The sequence below is a fragment of the Pecten maximus genome, chromosome 8 (genome assembly GCF_902652985.1).
Source record: "Pecten maximus chromosome 8, xPecMax1.1, whole genome shotgun sequence".
Lineage (NCBI taxonomy): Eukaryota > Metazoa > Mollusca > Bivalvia > Pectinida > Pectinidae > Pecten > Pecten maximus.
In genome coordinates, this window is record NC_047022.1 from 30626988 (window position 1) to 30647286 (window position 20299).

At 34.4% G+C, this 20299-nt stretch overlaps 3 protein-coding genes across 4 annotated transcripts; 2 read left to right on the forward strand and 1 right to left on the reverse strand.

Annotated features, from left to right (window-relative positions):
* Positions 1–620: 620 nt before the first annotated feature.
* LOC117333176 lies at positions 621–11335 on the reverse strand. Its single transcript, XM_033892334.1, has 7 exons — positions 11179–11335; positions 10231–10423; positions 9739–9929; positions 9017–9137; positions 7315–7505; positions 6827–6979; positions 621–4316 (listed from the first exon to the last, which is right to left on the reverse strand). The coding sequence occupies exons 1-7, from the start codon at positions 11191–11193 to the stop codon at positions 3567–3569; spliced, it is 1614 nt and encodes a 537-aa protein (XP_033748225.1). The 5' UTR covers positions 11194–11335; the 3' UTR covers positions 621–3566.
* A 4-nt stretch (positions 11336–11339) lies between these two features.
* Positions 11340–12583, forward strand: LOC117333179 (tRNA-specific adenosine deaminase 2-like). 2 transcript variants are annotated; one of them, XM_033892337.1, is made up of 2 exons: positions 11340–11402; positions 12034–12583. In XM_033892337.1, exon 2 carries the CDS (start codon positions 12035–12037, stop codon positions 12557–12559), a length of 525 nt encoding a protein of 174 aa, XP_033748228.1. In that variant the 5' UTR covers positions 11340–11402; position 12034; the 3' UTR covers positions 12560–12583. The 2 variants fall into 2 exon arrangements, with proteins under 2 accessions (XP_033748228.1, XP_033748229.1); XM_033892338.1 differs by having other exon boundaries at positions 11386–11402; positions 11608–12583.
* Positions 12584–12622: 39 nt separating this feature from the next.
* LOC117333178 (probable NADH dehydrogenase) lies at positions 12623–20077 on the forward strand. The gene is made up of 9 exons (XM_033892336.1): positions 12623–12903; positions 13111–13595; positions 14009–14234; positions 15369–15539; positions 15943–16102; positions 16493–16623; positions 16969–17076; positions 17500–17647; positions 18711–20077. Exons 2-9 carry the CDS (start codon positions 13249–13251, stop codon positions 18839–18841), a joined length of 1422 nt encoding a protein of 473 aa, XP_033748227.1. The 5' UTR covers positions 12623–12903; positions 13111–13248; the 3' UTR covers positions 18842–20077.
* The last annotated feature ends 222 nt before the right edge of the window (positions 20078–20299 follow it).

The window sequence follows — 20299 nt, forward strand, 5'->3', positions numbered from 1 at the left end:
CATGAGTGGTATTGTTGAAAGTGAAAAACAGTTTAAAGTTTATGTGTATTGTATTTAAAAAGAAAAGTGCTGGTTACTGGGAGATGGAATGGATAAATTCTTCAAGTCGAGTTTTTTTATGAACTTACAGTGGAAAGTACATAGATGCACTTTATGGTCATGTGTAGAGGATGCGAGATGTATGTGATCTTGATCTTTGATTTCGAACATAGGACCAAGACAATAAGATTAAAATCATATCCAAATGATATTACACTCCTGTAGCTGTATAGTGTCGTTTTCGAAACAGGGGCACAGATCAAGATATGGTTCTAATCAGATTGGGATCAAGAGGATCATGACAGGTGCACAAAATCATGGAAAGATAACAGTTTCTATGAAATTTCAAAAACCATCCAGTTGATTTTATGAAAGAGTGACAAGAAAATTTGCAGTTGTACAATTAACAAGGACCAAAGGGGATTTGAAATATCTGTCCTGTACTGTCAAAGGACTTTTGATATAAATAACTGTTCTTATAATCAAGTGTAGAAGGTGATCAGATGGAAAGCCTATCTGTATCATATAAAGAAGAAAATGAAGACTTTTGGAGGAGAAATTATTGGAAAGAACACCAACCCAATTATATGCAAAGTTTTATTGTCCAAAGATTCACAATAATCTAATAATTAACTATGATAGTTTTAATTATTTATATGTTTGAAAGAAACATTTTCAATTACTATCAACAACTTGACATATACTCAAAATATGCATTCCTTTTCTTTCATGTCAAATCAGTTTTCATTAAATTGAAATCATTGAACAATTCTGAACATACACAATGAACTTAACTTGAAGCTAACAATAACACTGACATATCAGGGTGGACCTGACCATGAACATGTAACCTGTATACGGCTAGAATATGTTGGGAATGGCCAACTACACTTTTTATACGGCAATAAGCCCAGGCCTAGTATCTGGTTATCAGCCTGCTATTGCTGTTTTGTTAAAATTACCAACAAATTATAATTTCAATTTCTTATCACAATTAAGCCAAACCCTGACCGCATTTGCCCCTGAGCTTATTGCATGGTAAATATGATCAATTAGAATATATACCGATGATACAGACCCTGTAAAATGACTTGGACTGAATTGTTTCTGACATGAAATAGAATCTTATTGTTTCTAACATTAAATAGAATCTTATTGTAAGATTGTCAGACATTTTTATGAAAGATGCAGATATGTTAAAATTGAACCAATAGATGTGATAAGGGAGAGTTACAGTTATTTGGAAAACTGATTTTCAAGGAAATTTTAAGCTGCAATGAAAATTGTAGCTAAACTGTGTGGAGATGATGGCAAGAAATTGACTGGATCTTAAGACACTGTTTAAAAGTTTGTATGCTCCAGGGCACATGTCTCCATTTGTAGATTTTAACACTTGACCACTGGTTCTAACATACAACATTTGGCAACTGCAAGTAATATACAGAAGTATTATGTCACAGGCAAATCACAAACTTAGGCTTACTGTTAACCATATTTTTTTTTATAAAATGTGGTTCAACATATGATTTTACACCATCCCACAAGGTACAAGTAGCTGTATTTTTAATGTAGTAATCTGTTGATCTTGGTAACGTTATACATTTTCACACAGCTACATATTTTCAAATTGACACTTTTGGACATGACAGTTTTTTTATAGACTCGGATTTGAACCATATTTATATGGCACACAAGAGAAATTACAGGACAAAGAATTCCATGCAAAAATTATTATGAAATTCACAAAAAGTATTTCTTGGATAAAACAAATGCCACACTAGTACTGCAGTTCAATAACTGGGACATTAACTTCTGCACTGAAACAGCAATACTTCTTAGCCATATAACAATTAAGATTAACTCAAGAACGCAAGATAACAATTTAATTATATTATCTCAATTTCATACGGCATAGGAATGGATTTTAGAAAATTTACACTGAATTGGTGTAACTAACATTGTGAGGAAACTCGCATTAATTACTGGTCAATTGCAATTGGTTTTAAAACTATTCTTAGAAGTTTATTTTTATTTATGGTTTTAAGAATGCATTATCATTATTAGTTTTTCAAAAAGTTTCTACTCTATATGCTACTAAGGATTTTACATTGAAAGTATGAATTAGTAGGACACACAGAAGTGTGAAACAATTCAAATTTTTGAAGTTTTTTTTTAATTGTGAAAATTATATAATTCCTGACTGAATCTTTCTGAGTTCATGGTGACAGGATCTTCCAACAGACAGCCAGTATTTGTGTGAAGGTACAGAAAGAGAAGAACTTTGGAACTGTTGAATATCGACACAAAAGTCTTACCAGTCATGCACCAAGAGCTTGACAGATTACATGAACACTTGAAAATGTCTGTACCACATAACCTATCAACACTTTGGGGGGAATCACACCTTCTCCCTCGCCACATTGTTTCAAATTTCCAACCCAGATATATAGGCTAATCCAGTTCATTTTTATGCTAGTTGCTACAAACCGTCACTCTTCAGGACAACTGCATATTTGTTCTAGGTCTAAAACACAAAATTGAATTATCATTTTAAGATTACTTATTCAGGAAGTCTAAGCTGAGTAGAAGACATTTCACGTTTCTGAACTTTAAGGGTCTAGTGGAAATCCATTTTCTTACAAAAAAACCCCCAAAAATCAAGAACATAATTTAATAGATTTTGAATTTACACTTCTGTAAATCAAAATCAATGTAGAAGAATTTTATGACATTTAAAGTTTTAAAGTCATTGTGAGCTTAAAGATGGACTTGGGAACTATAAAACTTTTAAAATAATTACGTGCCTGTAGATAAAATAGATGAAATTTAACAAAATCAAAAAACATTTCAAAATTAGAAGAAAAGGACACGAAATATAATTTGACTATGTACACAACTTCGATCGTAAAACTCCTGTCAGAAAAACTTTTAAGTGAAATACCATTATCCTACCACTATCGATATTTATTTACGTGTAACTCTTACTTTGCAAAACTTCTTCATAACCTAATTTGTGATGGATAAAAGGAAGAGCAAAAGGTAACACTATTCTACTAAATGGCTTGGACGATTTCATAGCAATAGAATAAGAAGAATTAAATAATTTATTGTATGATGTAGACTTCTCCTCCCTCTATTGAGATGCTATGGTGTAGTAACGAGGAGATGCTATGGTGTAGTACGAGATCTATGATAAATAAATAATGCCTAAATAAAATGTAATAACATACATGTCCATGTAAGGTACTTTTCACATGGTTTTTCAGCACATCATCAGTATTTAAATATTGGATCATGGAATATCTAAGACATTTCTTCATTGAAATTATATCAATGACACACAAACCTTGACATGCAAAATGTATGTATTACTACACAAAAGATGAGGACATTTAGACAACTTAATATGAACTTGATGCACTTTAAATGTCTTTGATATTCCATGATCAGAAGTTTAAACATATTATAAATATATGAGTTTATAACAACAAATGGAAGATTTTGAATGATGGGTACAAGATGGTCTATCAGCAAGGTTTTTGTCGTTTGGCATCTGGTTCGCCACAAGCATCACCCTTATTGACTATTGACATGGGTTGCACTATCTGTGATGCATCATAATTGTCAAGAACTTTGAATGTGTTTTCCACAGGTGTCAGTGTAACATCTGAGGGGTACTCTATACACACCACTAGAGGGTTGTTTTTTGGGTCCGTTTTTCCATCAGATTCCCCTGCCACACAGTACGAGTACCCTTCCCCACCAAGTTGGAAGCTCAGATTTCCACGTTGAGTGCTATCTAAATTTGACAAAATGCTGTCATGGAGGGCTTTACTGACATCACTATGACTATCTGACATTGCAGTATCCTCAACATTCCCCTGTAGAGATGATTCCTCGCCTGTGTCCATCACTGCCCTTGGGCTTTCGGCTTCGTTGTCGGGATCTAAGTCACTTGGTTTGGCTGGGTCATCCAATTCATCGGCTGTTGGATCAGAGTCTTGGTCTTGATTACATTCGATAATATATCGCTGTATGTTGCAGTTGGTCTTGGGTGAGGGTTTGAGCTGTCCATCCATCACAACATTTGAAAGCAGTGTCTGTGGTTTGTACTCGCGCTTGATTACGAGTAGTTGTTGGTGGAGTAGATCCCGATGCTGAGTTTCCATGTTCTTTAATAGTGTTTCGATGTTACGGTCCAGTGGAACGCTGACCTGCTCCAGTAGCTCTTCTTCTCGCTTCTGGTAAGAAAGTACTTCTTTTCCAAGGGTCTCCACCTATGAATATAAAAAAATACTTTAAAACTAAATATACAAATGCAATCAATGATTGCGAAAGCTCACCAGCGGCAACAATCACTATGAACTCATTCTTTATGCATGTATAAGCATGTCATTTTGAAATTGTATGTCACATACTATCGCTCCTAGACCTCTTATTGACTTATAAACCAAATAAGAAGGGTGTGGACTTACAAGCTTTTCAAAACTAACCCCAAAATGTTTAAAGCGGGTTTCAGTGCCAAAAAAGTTAAGTCCCCAAAACGGTAATTTGTATAATGCGAAAAAAATCACAATTTTTTTCTGCATGATTTTGCCATAACATCACTCCTAGACCTCTAATGCATGTATAAACCAAATAAAAAACGGTTGAGGTGTACACTTTTGGACTTACAAGCTTTCAAAAAACTTACCCCCAAAACTTTAAAGTGGGGTGCCTATGCCGGGGGTACAGCATTAGCTCACTGTTACTCGTAACTGGTGAGCTAATAATACTACTTCGGAGTACTTCTATTGTCAAACTACATCATATATATATATGTACATATCAACTCCATCGTTAAACAAGATATTAAAGGGACAATTTAGTCAAGTTTGTTTACTTTTTTATCATTTCACAAATTATTTCATGAAAGTGTACTTCAGTTCTCCTTATGAACTATCCTTGGTCATATATTGATACAAGTTTATGTTTTCAATGCGTTTTTTAATTAATTGTAAGGGGGATCATAATTGTATAACCATACGATTTATATGCAAATGAGCAAGTCGTCTCTACACACTTTGTATACATGTGTGCAAGCACAGTCCCGTCTCGTGACTGTAAACAACATTGGTTTGCATTTGAAGCTGTTAGCGGATATTTTAACTACATTATACATAGGTTGCGGGTCTCGTACCAAACGTAGACAGTGAATGGATAAACAAAATATATGGAGAATTACTGTTAGGACATGAATATAACAGATGTGAGTTTTTCGAACGGTTGCGACAACAATGAAGAAGTTAATACAGTTGCGAGCGAGTTTGCCGAGACTTGACCTAGAGCAGCCTACGGAGTAATGTTGAGGTGCGATATTTTTGTTCTGTACAACTTTCATCATCATAATTCCATTCGTACTTGTTATAAGTATTGTTATGATTACATCATGGATGAAATAAATCACCTAGGTGGATGTTAGCGTTTGTTTGCATTCGTACACAAATGAAAATGCAATCTTCTTCTGCATTTGTATCGGCCATATACATACATGTGTGTACACAATTACATGAACACGAATTCCCGTTTGGTGACCCTGGAATAAACCTGTGTTTGGTCGATTTGAATTGTCAAAACAATAAATCATCATTGAATCTATCAATTATGATACATGTTACAACTGTATGCCACACATGTTGTTAAATCGAAATCCAAAGAAATAAGTACATTTTTTTGTATACGTGAGATCTACCGTGTCGTCACTCACAACCAACTCTCTTGAATTAAATTATTATTTCTTATTTTTTTAACTGATGAAGATGAGGCATTTACTGTTGGTTGATCATTTTATTCTCAATGCCATTTACTTATTAGTCATTTGAGCTGTACATACAGAACTTCATTCACCCTTTAGGAAATGCAGGATTGCATGCAAAAACTCTTACCTAATTTTGAACTAATAAATATCAGTAAACTATTTGAGACCTACATTCTCTTGCATGTTCCAATAGTATGCAGTTCTTAAAGTGTGACAATGACTCACTGTCTTGATGAGTGACATCTATTTTATGTAAATTAGTTATTCTTGTTCATTAAATTTTGAACGTGAATAACAGAAAAGATTTCCAACAGGAGTTTCAATTAAGGAAAAATGTGAGAGAAAAAAATAACATCTTCAGGATGCATAAAACAATTCTTAATTCTTGGAAGGAAATTCTTCTGTCCACACCGTGTTGAAATAAGACAGTTCTCTTTGATTGGAGAATCAATGATATTTATGTAGTACCTTCAATTGATCATTCTTGACCACATCCTCAAAGTAGGGAAATATTCTATGAACCCACATTTTAATATATAAAATGTTTATATTCTGTACAGTTGTTCAATAATGTATTATCAATCAACTAACTTTTGCTTTCTTGTCTGGTAGCAGGGACTGAAACAGGGATGCCTGCTTTACAAGTAAGACATAAGTGAAGTATGTAAATTATGTATTGTTTGTGTCCCCTAACTGTACTTTTAATACTTCATAAGTACTTCAATATCTGTCCTCAAACTGTGTAACCAACTTTTCAATTCTCAACTTCTCAATATCCTTGCTTCAATATAATATACTTTAAATTGTAAATCACCTAAATTCCTATGTTGATATTAACTTTGTTGATTCATAGAAAAACCAGAATGTGTCAGAATGCCTTCATAGGATTCCAAAGAGGAGGGCATAAAAACTCTGCAAAGCAACATGTTTTTAACCTGCATGGTGACATTAAATCTATGATTACTTCCACCAATGAATTTTTCTACAAACCTGTGACTTTAGAGACAGAATTTCTGTTCTCAGTATACGTTCCGTCTCATCTTTCTCTGCCTCCAGCTGTTGATATTTTTGCTGCAGCTCCTCTAATTTGTTGGCAGCATTTTGATGGTTAGGCTGCTCCTTTTCCTCAACCATTCTCACATCCTACAACCATAATTCATATCTATTATCATTTAGACCATTCTCAGGTTCTACTTTCAAGATACCTACCAAGTTAGACCATTCCCACAAAGGACCCTACAAGTTTGTGTAGAGTTGAATAAGCAGTAATACCTCACTGTTATACATTGTATTAGTTTCATTCTTTGGAACAAAATCATATCCTTTCTTACAAAAATCATTTTTTGTTCTTAATCCTTTCATTTCCCCCGAATTTTATATCCTGCAATTAATTTGTTTCAACCAAATCAGCAAAATACAAACCTTGTTTATGACAGAAAATATATTATTATATCAATGTTGCTCCCTAGCGACAGTACCTCACTGGTGATAATCTGGGTGGTGTAAGAATTGCTGTTGTTTTCTATTGGCTCCTCCTGTATGATCATAATGTGATGTGTTTGCCCATCTGATGTGTCCACAGTCTCATTGGCTGCTACAGATACATGGACAGAGCCCTCTGGTACCTTACCATTGGCCACGGACACCTGCTGAGGCTGGGTCATTAAACCTGTGCAACAATTCAATCACAAGATGTCAATCACAAGATGTTAGTTATGTATTTCCAGTTGAAATTGATTGTAAGTAAAATATGCAAGAACAATAATATATTTATTGTTATTTCTACCTTTTCAGTGAGTAATCTAAATCCATTTTCGTCACAATACAATTCATTTTTGTCCTACTATTTATATCCATATACTCCAAGATCTATTTGTATACTACACTTGATTGTTGTAATACTTGGGGCTATTCCATAATCATGTGTGTGGGAGGGGTGGGAGGCACTTGTAAGCCCTATTTTTGTAGTATTCCTTATACAATTTGTATATATGTTTTAATATCTGATGGATGGTGGGGTCTCTGATAAAATGCCTTTCACCCCTCCACCATGAATAATTTTAGAACAGCCATTATCTTTTCTTAGAAAATGATCTAAATGTATTAAATGCTACAAAAATAATTTTTGGTGTGTATAAATGTATAATATTGTGGGTCCATGTGTCCCATAAAATACTATCACATAATCAAAAATCAGTTGTTCACTGCCTCAGTAAGGTTAGGGTGTGTAAGTTTGTACAGCTGTTTATAACTTTCATTATCCCTTGGTCAGACTTGATGACATAACAACCTCTGTAGAGTATACTGTTTCCTGAACTACATTTGGTAAATATAAAGAGTATAACCTACCCGTTTCCTGGCCAGACCCAATGACATAACAGCCTCTACGAGGGTTGTGTAGGAGTATAACCTACCTGTTTCCTGGGCCAGACTTGATGACATGACAGCCTCTGTGAGGGTTGTGTATATAGGAGTATAACCTACCTGTTTCCTGGGCCAGACCCAATGACATAACAGCCTCTACGAGGGTTGTGTAGGAGTATAACCTACCTGTTTCCTGGGCCAGACTTGATGACATGACAGCCTCTGTGAGGGTTGTGTATATAGGAGTATAACCTACCCGTTTCCTGGGCCAGACTTGATGACATGACAGCCTCTGTGAGGGTTGTGTATATAGGGGTATAACCTACCTGTTTCCTGTGTCAGACTTGATGACATGACAGCCTCTGTGAGGGTTGTGTATATAGGGGTATAACCTACCCGTTTCCTGGGCCAGATTTGATGACATGACAGCCTCTGTGAGGGTTGTGTATATAGGGGTATAACCTACCTGTTTCCTGGGCCAGACTTGATGACATGACAGCCTCTGTGAGGGTTGTGTATATAGGGGTATAACCTACCTGTTTCCTGTGCCAGACTTGATGACATGACAGTCTCTGTGAGGGTTGTGTATATAGGAGTATAACCTACCTGTTTCCTGTGCCAGACTTGATGACATGACAGCCTCTGTGAGGGTTGTGTATATAGGGGTATAACCTACCTGTTTCCTGTTCCAGACTTGATGACATGACAGCCTCTGTGAGGGTTGTGTATATAGGGTTATAACCTACCTGTTTCCTGTGCCAGACTTGATGACATGACAGCCTCTGTGAGGGTTGTGTATATAGGGGTATAACCTACCTGCTTCCTGTGCCAGACTTGATGACATGACAGCCTCTGTGAGGGCTGGGTGTATTGATATTCCTCCCTGGTCTAAAGTTGCTGTACTATCACAGTAGCCAGAGTTAGGGTTGTTCACCTCCTGGAATAAAGATACAAAACATGAATCCTGAAAATGTTTGAACAAAACAAAATACTATAGTCATTCAATAGTCTGTCCTCATATTTACAAAAAAAAATTAAAAAAAACCCAAAAAAACACAACTGCTTTTAAAATAGAAAAAGGACCAAAAAATGATAAGGCATGAGATGCAATTTCAGTGAATGACATGTTGTCATCCCAATGACAATTATTTACAAGTATAAACCTATTCTACATGTACATTGTACTCTTATATTCAACTATCCTACCTGTAATATATGTTGTACCTGTTTTACCTGTGTTTCACACACACACACACCTGTTCTACATGTATTTCACAACAACATACTTTTATTCTTACTATCTAAGAGATACTTTTGTTTTACACCCCTCTATTCTATATTACACACCCTTGGCTTTACACATACATGTATCACCTATTCTAACTGTATTTTACACATACTTATATTCCTGTAAATACATCATAAACACCTGCTTCAAATACTTCAATTTTACACACATACAGTCTTCATCTCTTTCGCACACATATGTTCTATCTTTATTGTATATTATCTATTCATTAGAATTTGATGATACACACCTGTGCTACCTGAATCTGAAAAGTTGTCTGTGGATTTCGGAAGTGGGTTTTGTAATGTTTGATGGCCTCATCTCTCCTATTGAATCCATTTCTGCACCTGTAGCAATGCCAGTGCGCTCCTTTGAACTTCTTTTCACCTTTGATTACACCAACTATGTCGCAGTGATCACAACATCGGAGAATCTTTAGACCTGTATCAATAAGTAAACTTTCAAAAAACTTGTTTGGCAGATGTGGTACATGTATGTGGTACATTTACATACAAGAATGTATTTCGAAAATTTTACATGGTCTCGAAGTTGGTCCAGTGTATTTTCCTGAACTCTTCATTCATACATATACAAATAAACGTAAACTTGATCTATTTTACAACAAAAGCAAAATTATTTATCCCGACCATATTTAAATGATCCTTTAATTTTTCCTTAACCCTTAATATATTAAGCTAAACAGATGACATTACTGTAACTTGAAATATGGAGATATATTTACCAGCAAAGTCTATGCCTTTGTCCACATGTTTAACTCTGTAATGTGCTTTTAATATGACAGGGTCCTGGTAGATGTCAGACTTAACACAGAATGGACAGTGCATATGTGCACTCTTGTTGGAACACATCTGGTCATAGCATGGAGCAGGGTTGTAGTTGTTTTCTGTTCCTTTAATTCGGACACTGGCATGAGTCTACAAAATTATCAAATAAAATTCAAGTCAATTTCATTCAAATCTTAACTTCATATTTAATGCTACTAATAAAAGTATTTATAGGTTTGAAGGTAACTACTGATTAAAGTGTGATTATTATGTGTTAACCACCAGTTAAGTACAAATCATTATTGTCAATGTACAGTACATATTAATATTTTACCTTTTATACTGTGTCAGGAAATGAAAAAAAAAATCCAATAGTAATCCTTTTCTATCCAAGAAATATGCATGTAAAATACAGTTTGACAGTGGGATTATTTTTACTTCAAGGAACCATGTTATATATGTTGTGTACATATAATTGTTATTTCTTTACTGAAATGGATTTGAGAGAATTACTTGTTTGTACCTTGCTAATATTTTGACAGAGATCTTGAGACCTTAGTCATTTTAATGTCGGGTGTTTGGCAAATCAATTTTCTGTCAAACAGGCTGGGAACACCACAAGAAAAGTAAAAAAGACACATGTTGAGGGAGCAAATTCGGGCTTATAATAAAATGGTAATAGGGTTAAATATTGAACATCATTTATTAATCTAACAAAAGTTTTGATCCATCCATATATTCACGGACAATTCATTGACAGTTGCCACTTAAAACGCATGCATAATGTAAACAAATGTCGTGTGCTAGCCGTATCGTACTGTCAATCTCCTTATATGCACTTTATAACATGCTCCGACATTTTGTACGGACATTGAACAACATAGAGACGTTGTTTACATACTTACCACAAATGTATTCATCTTCACACGAATCAGCGTAATATAAAACTACTTTATGCAAAAGTTTTTGACGAGGTTACGCTGTAGTAAGTTGCATTTTGTTATTCCCTCGGTTCCTCCTTGTGCTCACGTCATTGAAATTTGCCTACATAAAAGCCTTGGAAATACGTCACTTCCGTTCTTTACAGCGTTGCTTGCAGGTCATGAGGACACGAGAAGGATTTCATCACGTAATGTTGCATTTTTATTGGAATATTAATATTAATAGGGTCTAATACCCACATTAAAACGGTAAAAAATGATGGTTACTTTTAATTTTAAGTTAAGGAGATTAGAAGCAAATGTTACGAGAGTTATCCCCCCTTTTTATTAGTTTTGATTAGGATGTGAGTGTTTGGGGCCAATCTCATAATACACTGTATGTATATATTTCAGATGAAATTCAGCAGTCGAAAGCAAATTAGACCAGATTGGTACATTGAATTATACTCCATCACACAAAATAAGAAATTGAAGAACTGTACTGTACACAACACACATGTTTCAGCACAGTAGTCCACAGTGTGACAGCCAGTATACGTACTGTATCTCATGATGCTTGGCATCAAGAGATAAACAGCAAATATAAAATTGGCCCTGAGGTCTTTCCTGGAAAGTCTTTGTTATATCTTTTACTAAAAAAGGATTATAGATAATCAGGAATGTATTTATTTCTAATTTAGATGAAGAGTTTATTTTAAATAATCACATATATCAGAGACCTATATACTAAATTAATATAGGTCTCTGCATATATAAAATGTGTTCATGTTGATTTTATTGAAGCTGTAGAATTTGTCTGCAATATAGATTTTATTGCAGCATGGATGATATACATCAACAATGGATGGAAAAGTCATTCGAGTATGCAGCAGATGCCTTGAACAGTCAGGAAGTGCCAGTAGGCTGTATATTGGTTTACAAAGGAGAGGAAGTCATAGGTGTTGGTAGGAATGAAGTAAATGAGACAAAGAATGCTGCCAGACATGCAGAAATTGTTGCCATTGACCAGGTGTTATCTTGGTGTGTGCATCGTCAGATAAAGCCAAAGGAAGTATTTGGGCAGACTGTCCTTTATGTGACAGTGGAACCATGTGTGATGTGTGCAGGTGCACTCAGAGAAGTAGGTGTCCCCCTGGTGGTGTATGGATGTGCCAACGACCGGTTTGGTGGATGTGGCTCAGTTCTGTCTGTCAATAAGGATGAGTTACCTACCCTTGGAACCAGCTTTCAGTGTATCAGTGGAGTGATGGGAGACAAAGCTGTCACAATGTTGAAAGACTTCTACAGAATGGAAAATATCAATGCTCCTGATGGCAAAAGGAAATTAAAAAACATTGCAGATTAAACAAAAAGCTCCATTATCTTTTATTTTTCAATTTTCCTTTTCTTTTTTCCCCCACAAAATTACACATTTTATCGAAAGTTATTTAAGCAATCTTCTAGGCGATAAGTTTGAGATGGACATTTTGAAAATTGCTCCAGTGTAATAAAAAGAACAAAGAAAAATGCACAATCTGCATTAAAAAAATTACATTACTTTGTAGATTATGATTTCCTGGGACTCCGAAAATATTTGCAAAACAAAATGATGTGAAAAGATAATTCATCCTGCTTCGACAACTTCATCTCAGTATTTAAGTGACAAGAAGTTATGAAATTTAACGTTTAGTGGAAGGACTTCAGGAAAAGGTAATTTTCTAGTTGCATGCTATACTTTTAATTTTACTGATTGTGAATTTGTTGACATAGAAAGAATTTTTTATAGGAAGATTATAGAAGTAATGATCATGTGTGTATTTATTTTGAAACATTTATTTTATGTTATTCAGTTTGAGGATTGGTAAACTTAATGTAATTGTCACTTGTCGGTTATTTCCCTGACTTGAATATTTTCAGGTAAAATATGGTCACCTGGATGCTGGAAGTGATGCACTAATTTCAGGTGTGTGTGCAAAGTGAAGATTAATCATTGATTTGTGGACGAGAAAGGATTGCTTCAAAATTGTTATTTGGTGTGGAAATATTCTCATCACCATGACAACCAAAATATTTCAAAGACAAGTATTGCAAATATGGAAACCAGGACGATTGCAAAATATACATAAATCAGCATTGTGTTTTACATCAAGGCAAAATTCAAGTCTCACAGCTAACACACAAACTTGCCAAGGCCAGAGTTTTTCTCCTGATTCCCAGGTGAGGGGGTACTCCTCCTCAACTGGAAGACAGAAGTTAGTGATCCTAGGGTCAGGATGGGGCAGTTATTCTGTCCTTAAAACCATTGACAAGAAAAAGTTTGATGTTGTGGTTGTTAGTCCACGGAACCACTTCCTGTTCACGCCTCTCTTGGCAAGTACCACTGTTGGGACATTGGAGTTCAGGTACAAATTAACGCAAAAAGTACATTCTAAGTTAAATATTTTGAACTAATTCTCTCAAAAATAGATATTTTAAGTTCAGATAATACATTCATACTGTAGTATTGTAAATTGATTGACTTTGAAAAGCAAATATTTTCTATCAAATTTTCTGTCAATCCTAATTTATTTCAGTGAGTCAGGTTTACATCCAATACTGAGGAAGAGGCTAGATGAAGCCTAGATTGTTCATGTTTCACCAAGTTATGTAATGTTGTGAGATTCACATATTACAATACATGCATCAGATGTTAAAATTCTATTGTGATGAAATTTTCAATATTTCAGCAAAAATTGAGGTCATAATTTACAATGAGCATTGGAAGTTTAGACACTTTGTATGATAATTAATTGATTACACAATTATATATTATTAGATCTATAATTGAGCCGGTGAGGAACACAGGATTCAGACAGACAGATCATTTCCATCTGTCCTATGCTGAGAGTTTAGATATGAAGAAGAAGTTAATAAGATGTGAGAGTGTCCTGGACTCCAGTATCAAGTATGACCTGGAGTATGACAAACTTGTCATTGGTGTCGGAGCGCTTAGCAACACATTTAACATACCAGGGGTCAGGGAAAATTCTTTCTTCCTCAAGGTATATCTGCTTCTTGATTTTTTTGGTTTTTTAGTTAACATCCTATTAACAGCCAGGGTCATTTAAGGACGAGCCAGGATTTCTCCTTTGTCTTCTGTCCAGGAGTCATTTGAAAGCACAAGAAAAAGGCCCACTGTTATTATATAAGCCTGTATCCCACTGCATGTTGATTAGAAGGTGACTAAAAGTGGGCCCACTAATTCGGGGAATTTTCCATGTCTTCTTTTTAGGGGACATTGAAGAGACCAAAATGGATCCTCTGCCCCCATTGCAATACATGGGATCTTAAATCTTGCCTTACTGTTCTCTTTCTGTATTACATTTCTTTGTCTCCTTGGCACACGTCCTCATATGACCCTGACTGTTGGGAGGATGTTAAACAACTAAAAAAAAAAAAAAAATGCTTCACACAATTACAGTGTAGTTCTTAAGACATGAGCCATCTGTCCTAATTGAATGGTGTCTTATATGTATCAAATAAGTTACAGTACATTTATGAACATCTTTAATTCTTTTGTAGACTGTTGAAGATAACTTGCTGTCTTATAATATGTCCTTGAAGGAGTGATAAAACCTAAGGAGATATATAGTGTCATGTTTAATTTTTAGATTAATAACAAAATAGTGTATGATCTATTCTCTACTCCCTGATAAGATCCATGTTAGCTTTAGAAGATCTCTTAGGAAGTTGATAGTAATCAATGTTCGATTAAGTTGCTTCATATTTCATGATTTGAAATCTATGTACATGTATTAGTCCATAGTGTGTTGAGATTAGGAACAGTCCATCACTGTAAGTTTAGAAAGCTTAAGTCAATGTTTGAGATTTAGAGACCCTATTATTTGGGTCCAGAATTAGTCAAAATAATTTTCTATACAGTACAAATATTTTGATTTCTTCTATTTCTTTAATCTATAAAGTCATTGAAATGACATTATTTCCTTTACAAGAGTCCTATTACATGCATTTATTGTTATTTACAGTACATTTGTTATATTTTACTTTTGTTTAACTTTCCATCATTTTATCAATATCTATTTCAGTATGTAATTTAAAAGTACTAACTTTGAAAATAAATTATATTTGCAAAATGACCTTGTTAAGAAATATGTACATATTTTTGTATTACAAAGGAAGTGGCAGATGCCAGAAAGATACGGAACCGGATTCTGTCGAACTTCGAGTTGTCTATACAACCTGGTATTACTTATGAGGAGGCTAAGAGACTTTTACACTTCGTTATTGTTGGAGGTGGACCAACTGGGGTGGAGTTTGGAGCAGAGTTGTATGACTTTGTGGAACAGGTAAGTTTTTTTTTTTTTAATTATATTTATTTTTCATAGAAATATAATACAATTTTTCTTCTAAATTTTTCTATTTAATGACTGATTTAAAGATAGGTAAAAGTTAAAATAAGTTTTATCAAACACATTTAATTTATATATCATGACATAATTGTCAGAGGCCCGTTTAACAAAGTTGTTAGTTCCACTGTTATCAGAACTAGCCGGGTAAACTAAAAATCATGAATCTTGTAGAACTTGAAAACTTGAGGTATATCTAAATTATGAAATGCAAGCAGATACTTATGCTGTCAAGATTGATAAAACATCTTTTGACAAAGGCACTTTCAAAATAGTTAAAGAAGTTTTTTAGGAGTGAATAGCGGAGAAGAAGTAATGAGTGAGCAGTCTTTCTGGTTTTTAGGATGTGTCTAGACTGTACAAACAGAAGCAGTATGAGGTTAGGGTCACACTCATTGAATCCAACCAGATCCTTGGCTCTTTTGATGAACGTCTCAGAAATTATGCAGAAAAGAAGATTAGAGAGCGAAACAGGTTTACCCTGTTACAGTCCGCTGTCACTGGTAAATCTTCAGGTTGAATCAGGAATTGGCACAACCCTAACTTCTTTTGAATGTTGGAACATGCATTTATTTAACCATATTGTTCTAGAACAACTTTAAGAGGATTTATACAATTTTGCAGTCACAATATCATTTTATTACATAACATAACGTAATTTTAGAATGTACAATGTATACGTATATATACATTGTGTTAGTATGTTACTAACCTTGAGGACCCCTTGGGAGATAAGCTAAAGACTAAATGAAGTTTTACATCCCCAATAAATAAAGTTTATTATGATTATTGTTATTAGAAAACCCTGGTATACTTTGTATGATTTTGGGGAAAATGTAGCAAAAATTATTGAAATGTACCAGTTGATAGCTATGAAATGATATGATTTACAGAGGTTAAGTCAGACCGGGTGGTCCTGAAGGATGGTAGTACTCTGCCATGTGGTTTGGTGGTTTGGAGCACGGGCGTGGCTCCTAGACCTTTTGTAAAGTCGCTGGATGTCCCTAAAAATAAACAGGGACAGGTAAGTTTTTCAGAGTTCAGTCATTTATGTTCTTTATTACATAGCATTTATAGTTAATAGCTGATAAGTTTAAATTAAGATTCAATAATACATATTTTTTGCAAATACTGCATGAGGATTATTTTTAATAGTTAAAAAGTTCATTTTTAGATTAATTTATTACATAGGATGGTAAATGAGGAATCAAGTGTAAAAAACTGTCTGTCTTGACACTTTTATGATTATGATCTGGAAACTAAAGACAGAGATCAATAATAACATACTTCTGGGGGTGTACATTTCATATCTAATTCATATACAAAGTAATGTTTCAGCTTGAAAGAAGTATCATGTATCATTGGATAGATTCTGACGGACGAGTACCTGAATGTATTGGGTGATTCCACTGGGAGTGTGTTTGCCCTAGGTGACTGTGCTGATATAGAAACAATGCCCCTCCCGTGTACAGCACAGGTAATTTGAAAATTTGACAACCAAGATATTCATAAAATTTTTCAATACTCCAGATGTAAAACCGAGAGACAAACTACACTTTTCCAGATTTATCTGTTTATACTTTGCTAACATTGTTGTTCCGTTGCTATTTTCATTTTGTTATTTGAAAATAACCATGAAATTTTATGCAAGTTTCAATTAAAGCAAATATATGATGAATGTGTAAACCCGTGTCATTTCTGAATTAAGTTATTAGAACTCAATGAACAATAATTAATTTTTCTTTGTTTTCATGGTAAATACTCAAATGTGAAATGAAAGTGAAATCAGCACCACTGATTTATCATATATTAAACCTATTTTCACATGACCAAGATATTTATAAGATGGACAGGGATACATGTGTATGCATTAGTCAGCTTTATTTTAAACATATTGAAGGTTGCTGAGAGGGAAGGAAGATACCTAGCTAAACAGCTAATTACAGGAGATCCCAAATCTGAGCCTTTCAAGTTCCAGAGCATGGGAATGCTGGCGTATATTGGTCGGTACCAAGGTCTGACAGATGTCCCACAGGTCAAGATGCAAGGTAAGATAAGTATAAAATATATATGTAGTATAAAGTCCAGGGGAACTATCACTATACTCCCTGCGTTGATGAAAAGTGATCTCCTGTTCATTTGTTGGTAACAAATTCAAATATTAAGTAAGAAGCTTGATTTATTATAAACCAATGAAATTCAATTAATTTTTGTTTTTCTTGATTGGAAGTCAAAACGTGTAGAGGGTATATTTAGAGTTAAAGTTTAGAGCAATCTTATTAAGATAAGACTTGCAATTTCTGCTCCTCTACGATACACTGCATTATACAAGGTCTAACAATACCCCATAGGTCATCTCAGCAGTGACCTTTGATCTCAGCCAATAAGTGTGCCTCCTACGATATTGTCAGTGTGATTTCATTCTTCGGAAGTATAAATACGAGGTGTTCCGATGGTTGATAGCAACGGTACACAATATGGCTTTGCCCATGGTATCACCGAGAACATCTGAACGAATCTGTAGTTTAACAAACGTTTGCTGCCTGTGTGGTTTTTCCTTCATCATACTAGAGATATACAGTGAAGGCAACAAAATCTATAATAATATCAAGTTTGAAAGGGAATAACATGTACGGTAGCAATTTTCCAAATCCAGTTGGTGATACAATCTATCTCGTCAACAAGATATTGTATAATCCTTTTCAGTTCTTCTTTTAATGTAATGTCCAAAAGATTAGCAACTTTTTTTATGACTGTGGCCATTAAGATTGTCCACAAATAATGTTTGTGAAATTTTGCGTATTTCAAATCAAGGGCTTGTTCGTAAATACTAAAGAGATGCAACCGAAGGTTTGTATTAAACTCTTTTTCATTGGTTGACTAATGACATCATTGACCAGTTTTCATTGGCTTATATTTGAAGCTGAAAGGTCATGTTGAAATGACCTACAGCAGGATATTCTTAGATATTGCATTGCTGTGTATGGTAGAGGAGCAGGAAATTACAAGTCTAATTTTAATTATATTGAAGTTTAGAGCTTTCTACTGTGAATTTATAGAATGATGTACATTTACCTGGAAAAAACACTGTAAAATCTTATCATTTTTCAGGATTCACTTCCTGGTTACTTTGGCGCTCTGCCTATCTCACTCGTCTGGGAAGCTGGAGGCTGAGGATGCAGGTACCACTGGATTGGTTAAAAACCATTCTGTATGGACGGGATGTGTCTCGATTCGAGTGAATATTTCAAGTTCTATTGAAAGCCATCAGGAATGTATGGATGAAATGTCTCTTGAATCTCATGAAAATTTCTCATTCAGTAGAAAGTCAGCAATTCTTTATGGATGGGATATGTCTTGATTGGAATGAACATTAATTTCTAATTCTTAAAAAAAGCTGTCATGAATGTATGGACAGAATGCATCCCAGTTTGAATGAACATTTCTCGTTCAATAGAAAGACCTTCAATTCTTTATGGAGGGGATGTGTCTTGATTCAAGTGAGAACTTTTGAAACGGATTGCTGTACAGTAGAAATATCATGGATTAGAATTCCTTAGAGTTTTTCTGTGAACACAGTGAATCAGATATATTCACAGCTCGTTGTGTTGAACATACCTCTGTAACTGTACCTGGTAGCTATCATAACTATAATTATTAATGAACCAAGTTCATGTAATTTGAAAAATCATTCAAGTTGATTCAAGGGTCTTTTTTTAAGGGATTTGGATCCATTAATATTCGGAATATTGTGATGTTGTAAAGTGTTTCAGGGTGTAAAGCAGAGTTAATGGCTGATGTTCCCAGTGTGAATGATCAAAAGTGTGTGTAGTAGGTAGTCCTCAGGAATATTAATATTTGAGTCTCTGATTTTTTTCTATACCAAAATATGTTTTTCATGTCTCTATATAATAATTCATGGATAATATGAAATTATGAGTTCACTCAAAATATAAGTGCTTGTTATTTATGCAATGATGTCGTATCCATTGTTGTTTTTTGTCAACATTTCCTTACAATAATTGTTTCTACAGAACCACAATACCAAGGACCATGATATTGTTTGTTGTAGCATTTTCTAACTCCTTTAGATAATTATGCAAGAAAAAGAAGGAATAAATTGTAAGATTAAAATTGTAAACCTACTTACATATTACTAAGGAGGGGAGAGGAGCCAACGTCAGATGGAAATCAGTGGGTCTTCTAAGTGTGGAAATTCGCGTTGAGTATGGATACCTTAAAAGGTATGCTGGACAGTTCAAGCAAATAGACTAATTATAAACAAGGGAAAATAACCGCAACATACTCACGCTTAACCGATAAGTGGAGATTTTATTGGACTACTAGTTTCGACCCTATCGCAGGGTCTTCATCAGGACAATTTTTTCATAAAAGTTTCCCAATATTCGATTGTTAAATATGATGTAATACTAATAGTAAATAAAGGGCAGATAATTGCCTTATGTTTATACCTTTAACCAGTCTTTGAATGTAATTAAAATTAATTAACAGTGTTCATTTGTTTTTCCAATGGTTCATTCCTTCTCATCCGGACAGATAGTATGTGTACTTACATATAAATTGTATGTATTAATTTTTTACATTGTCAAGTACAGTGTAATGAATTTATAAATTTGTTAAACTTTTCTCATATTTACAGTTATATTACTCTCTAAAGAGTTTGAAGTAGACAATTCAAA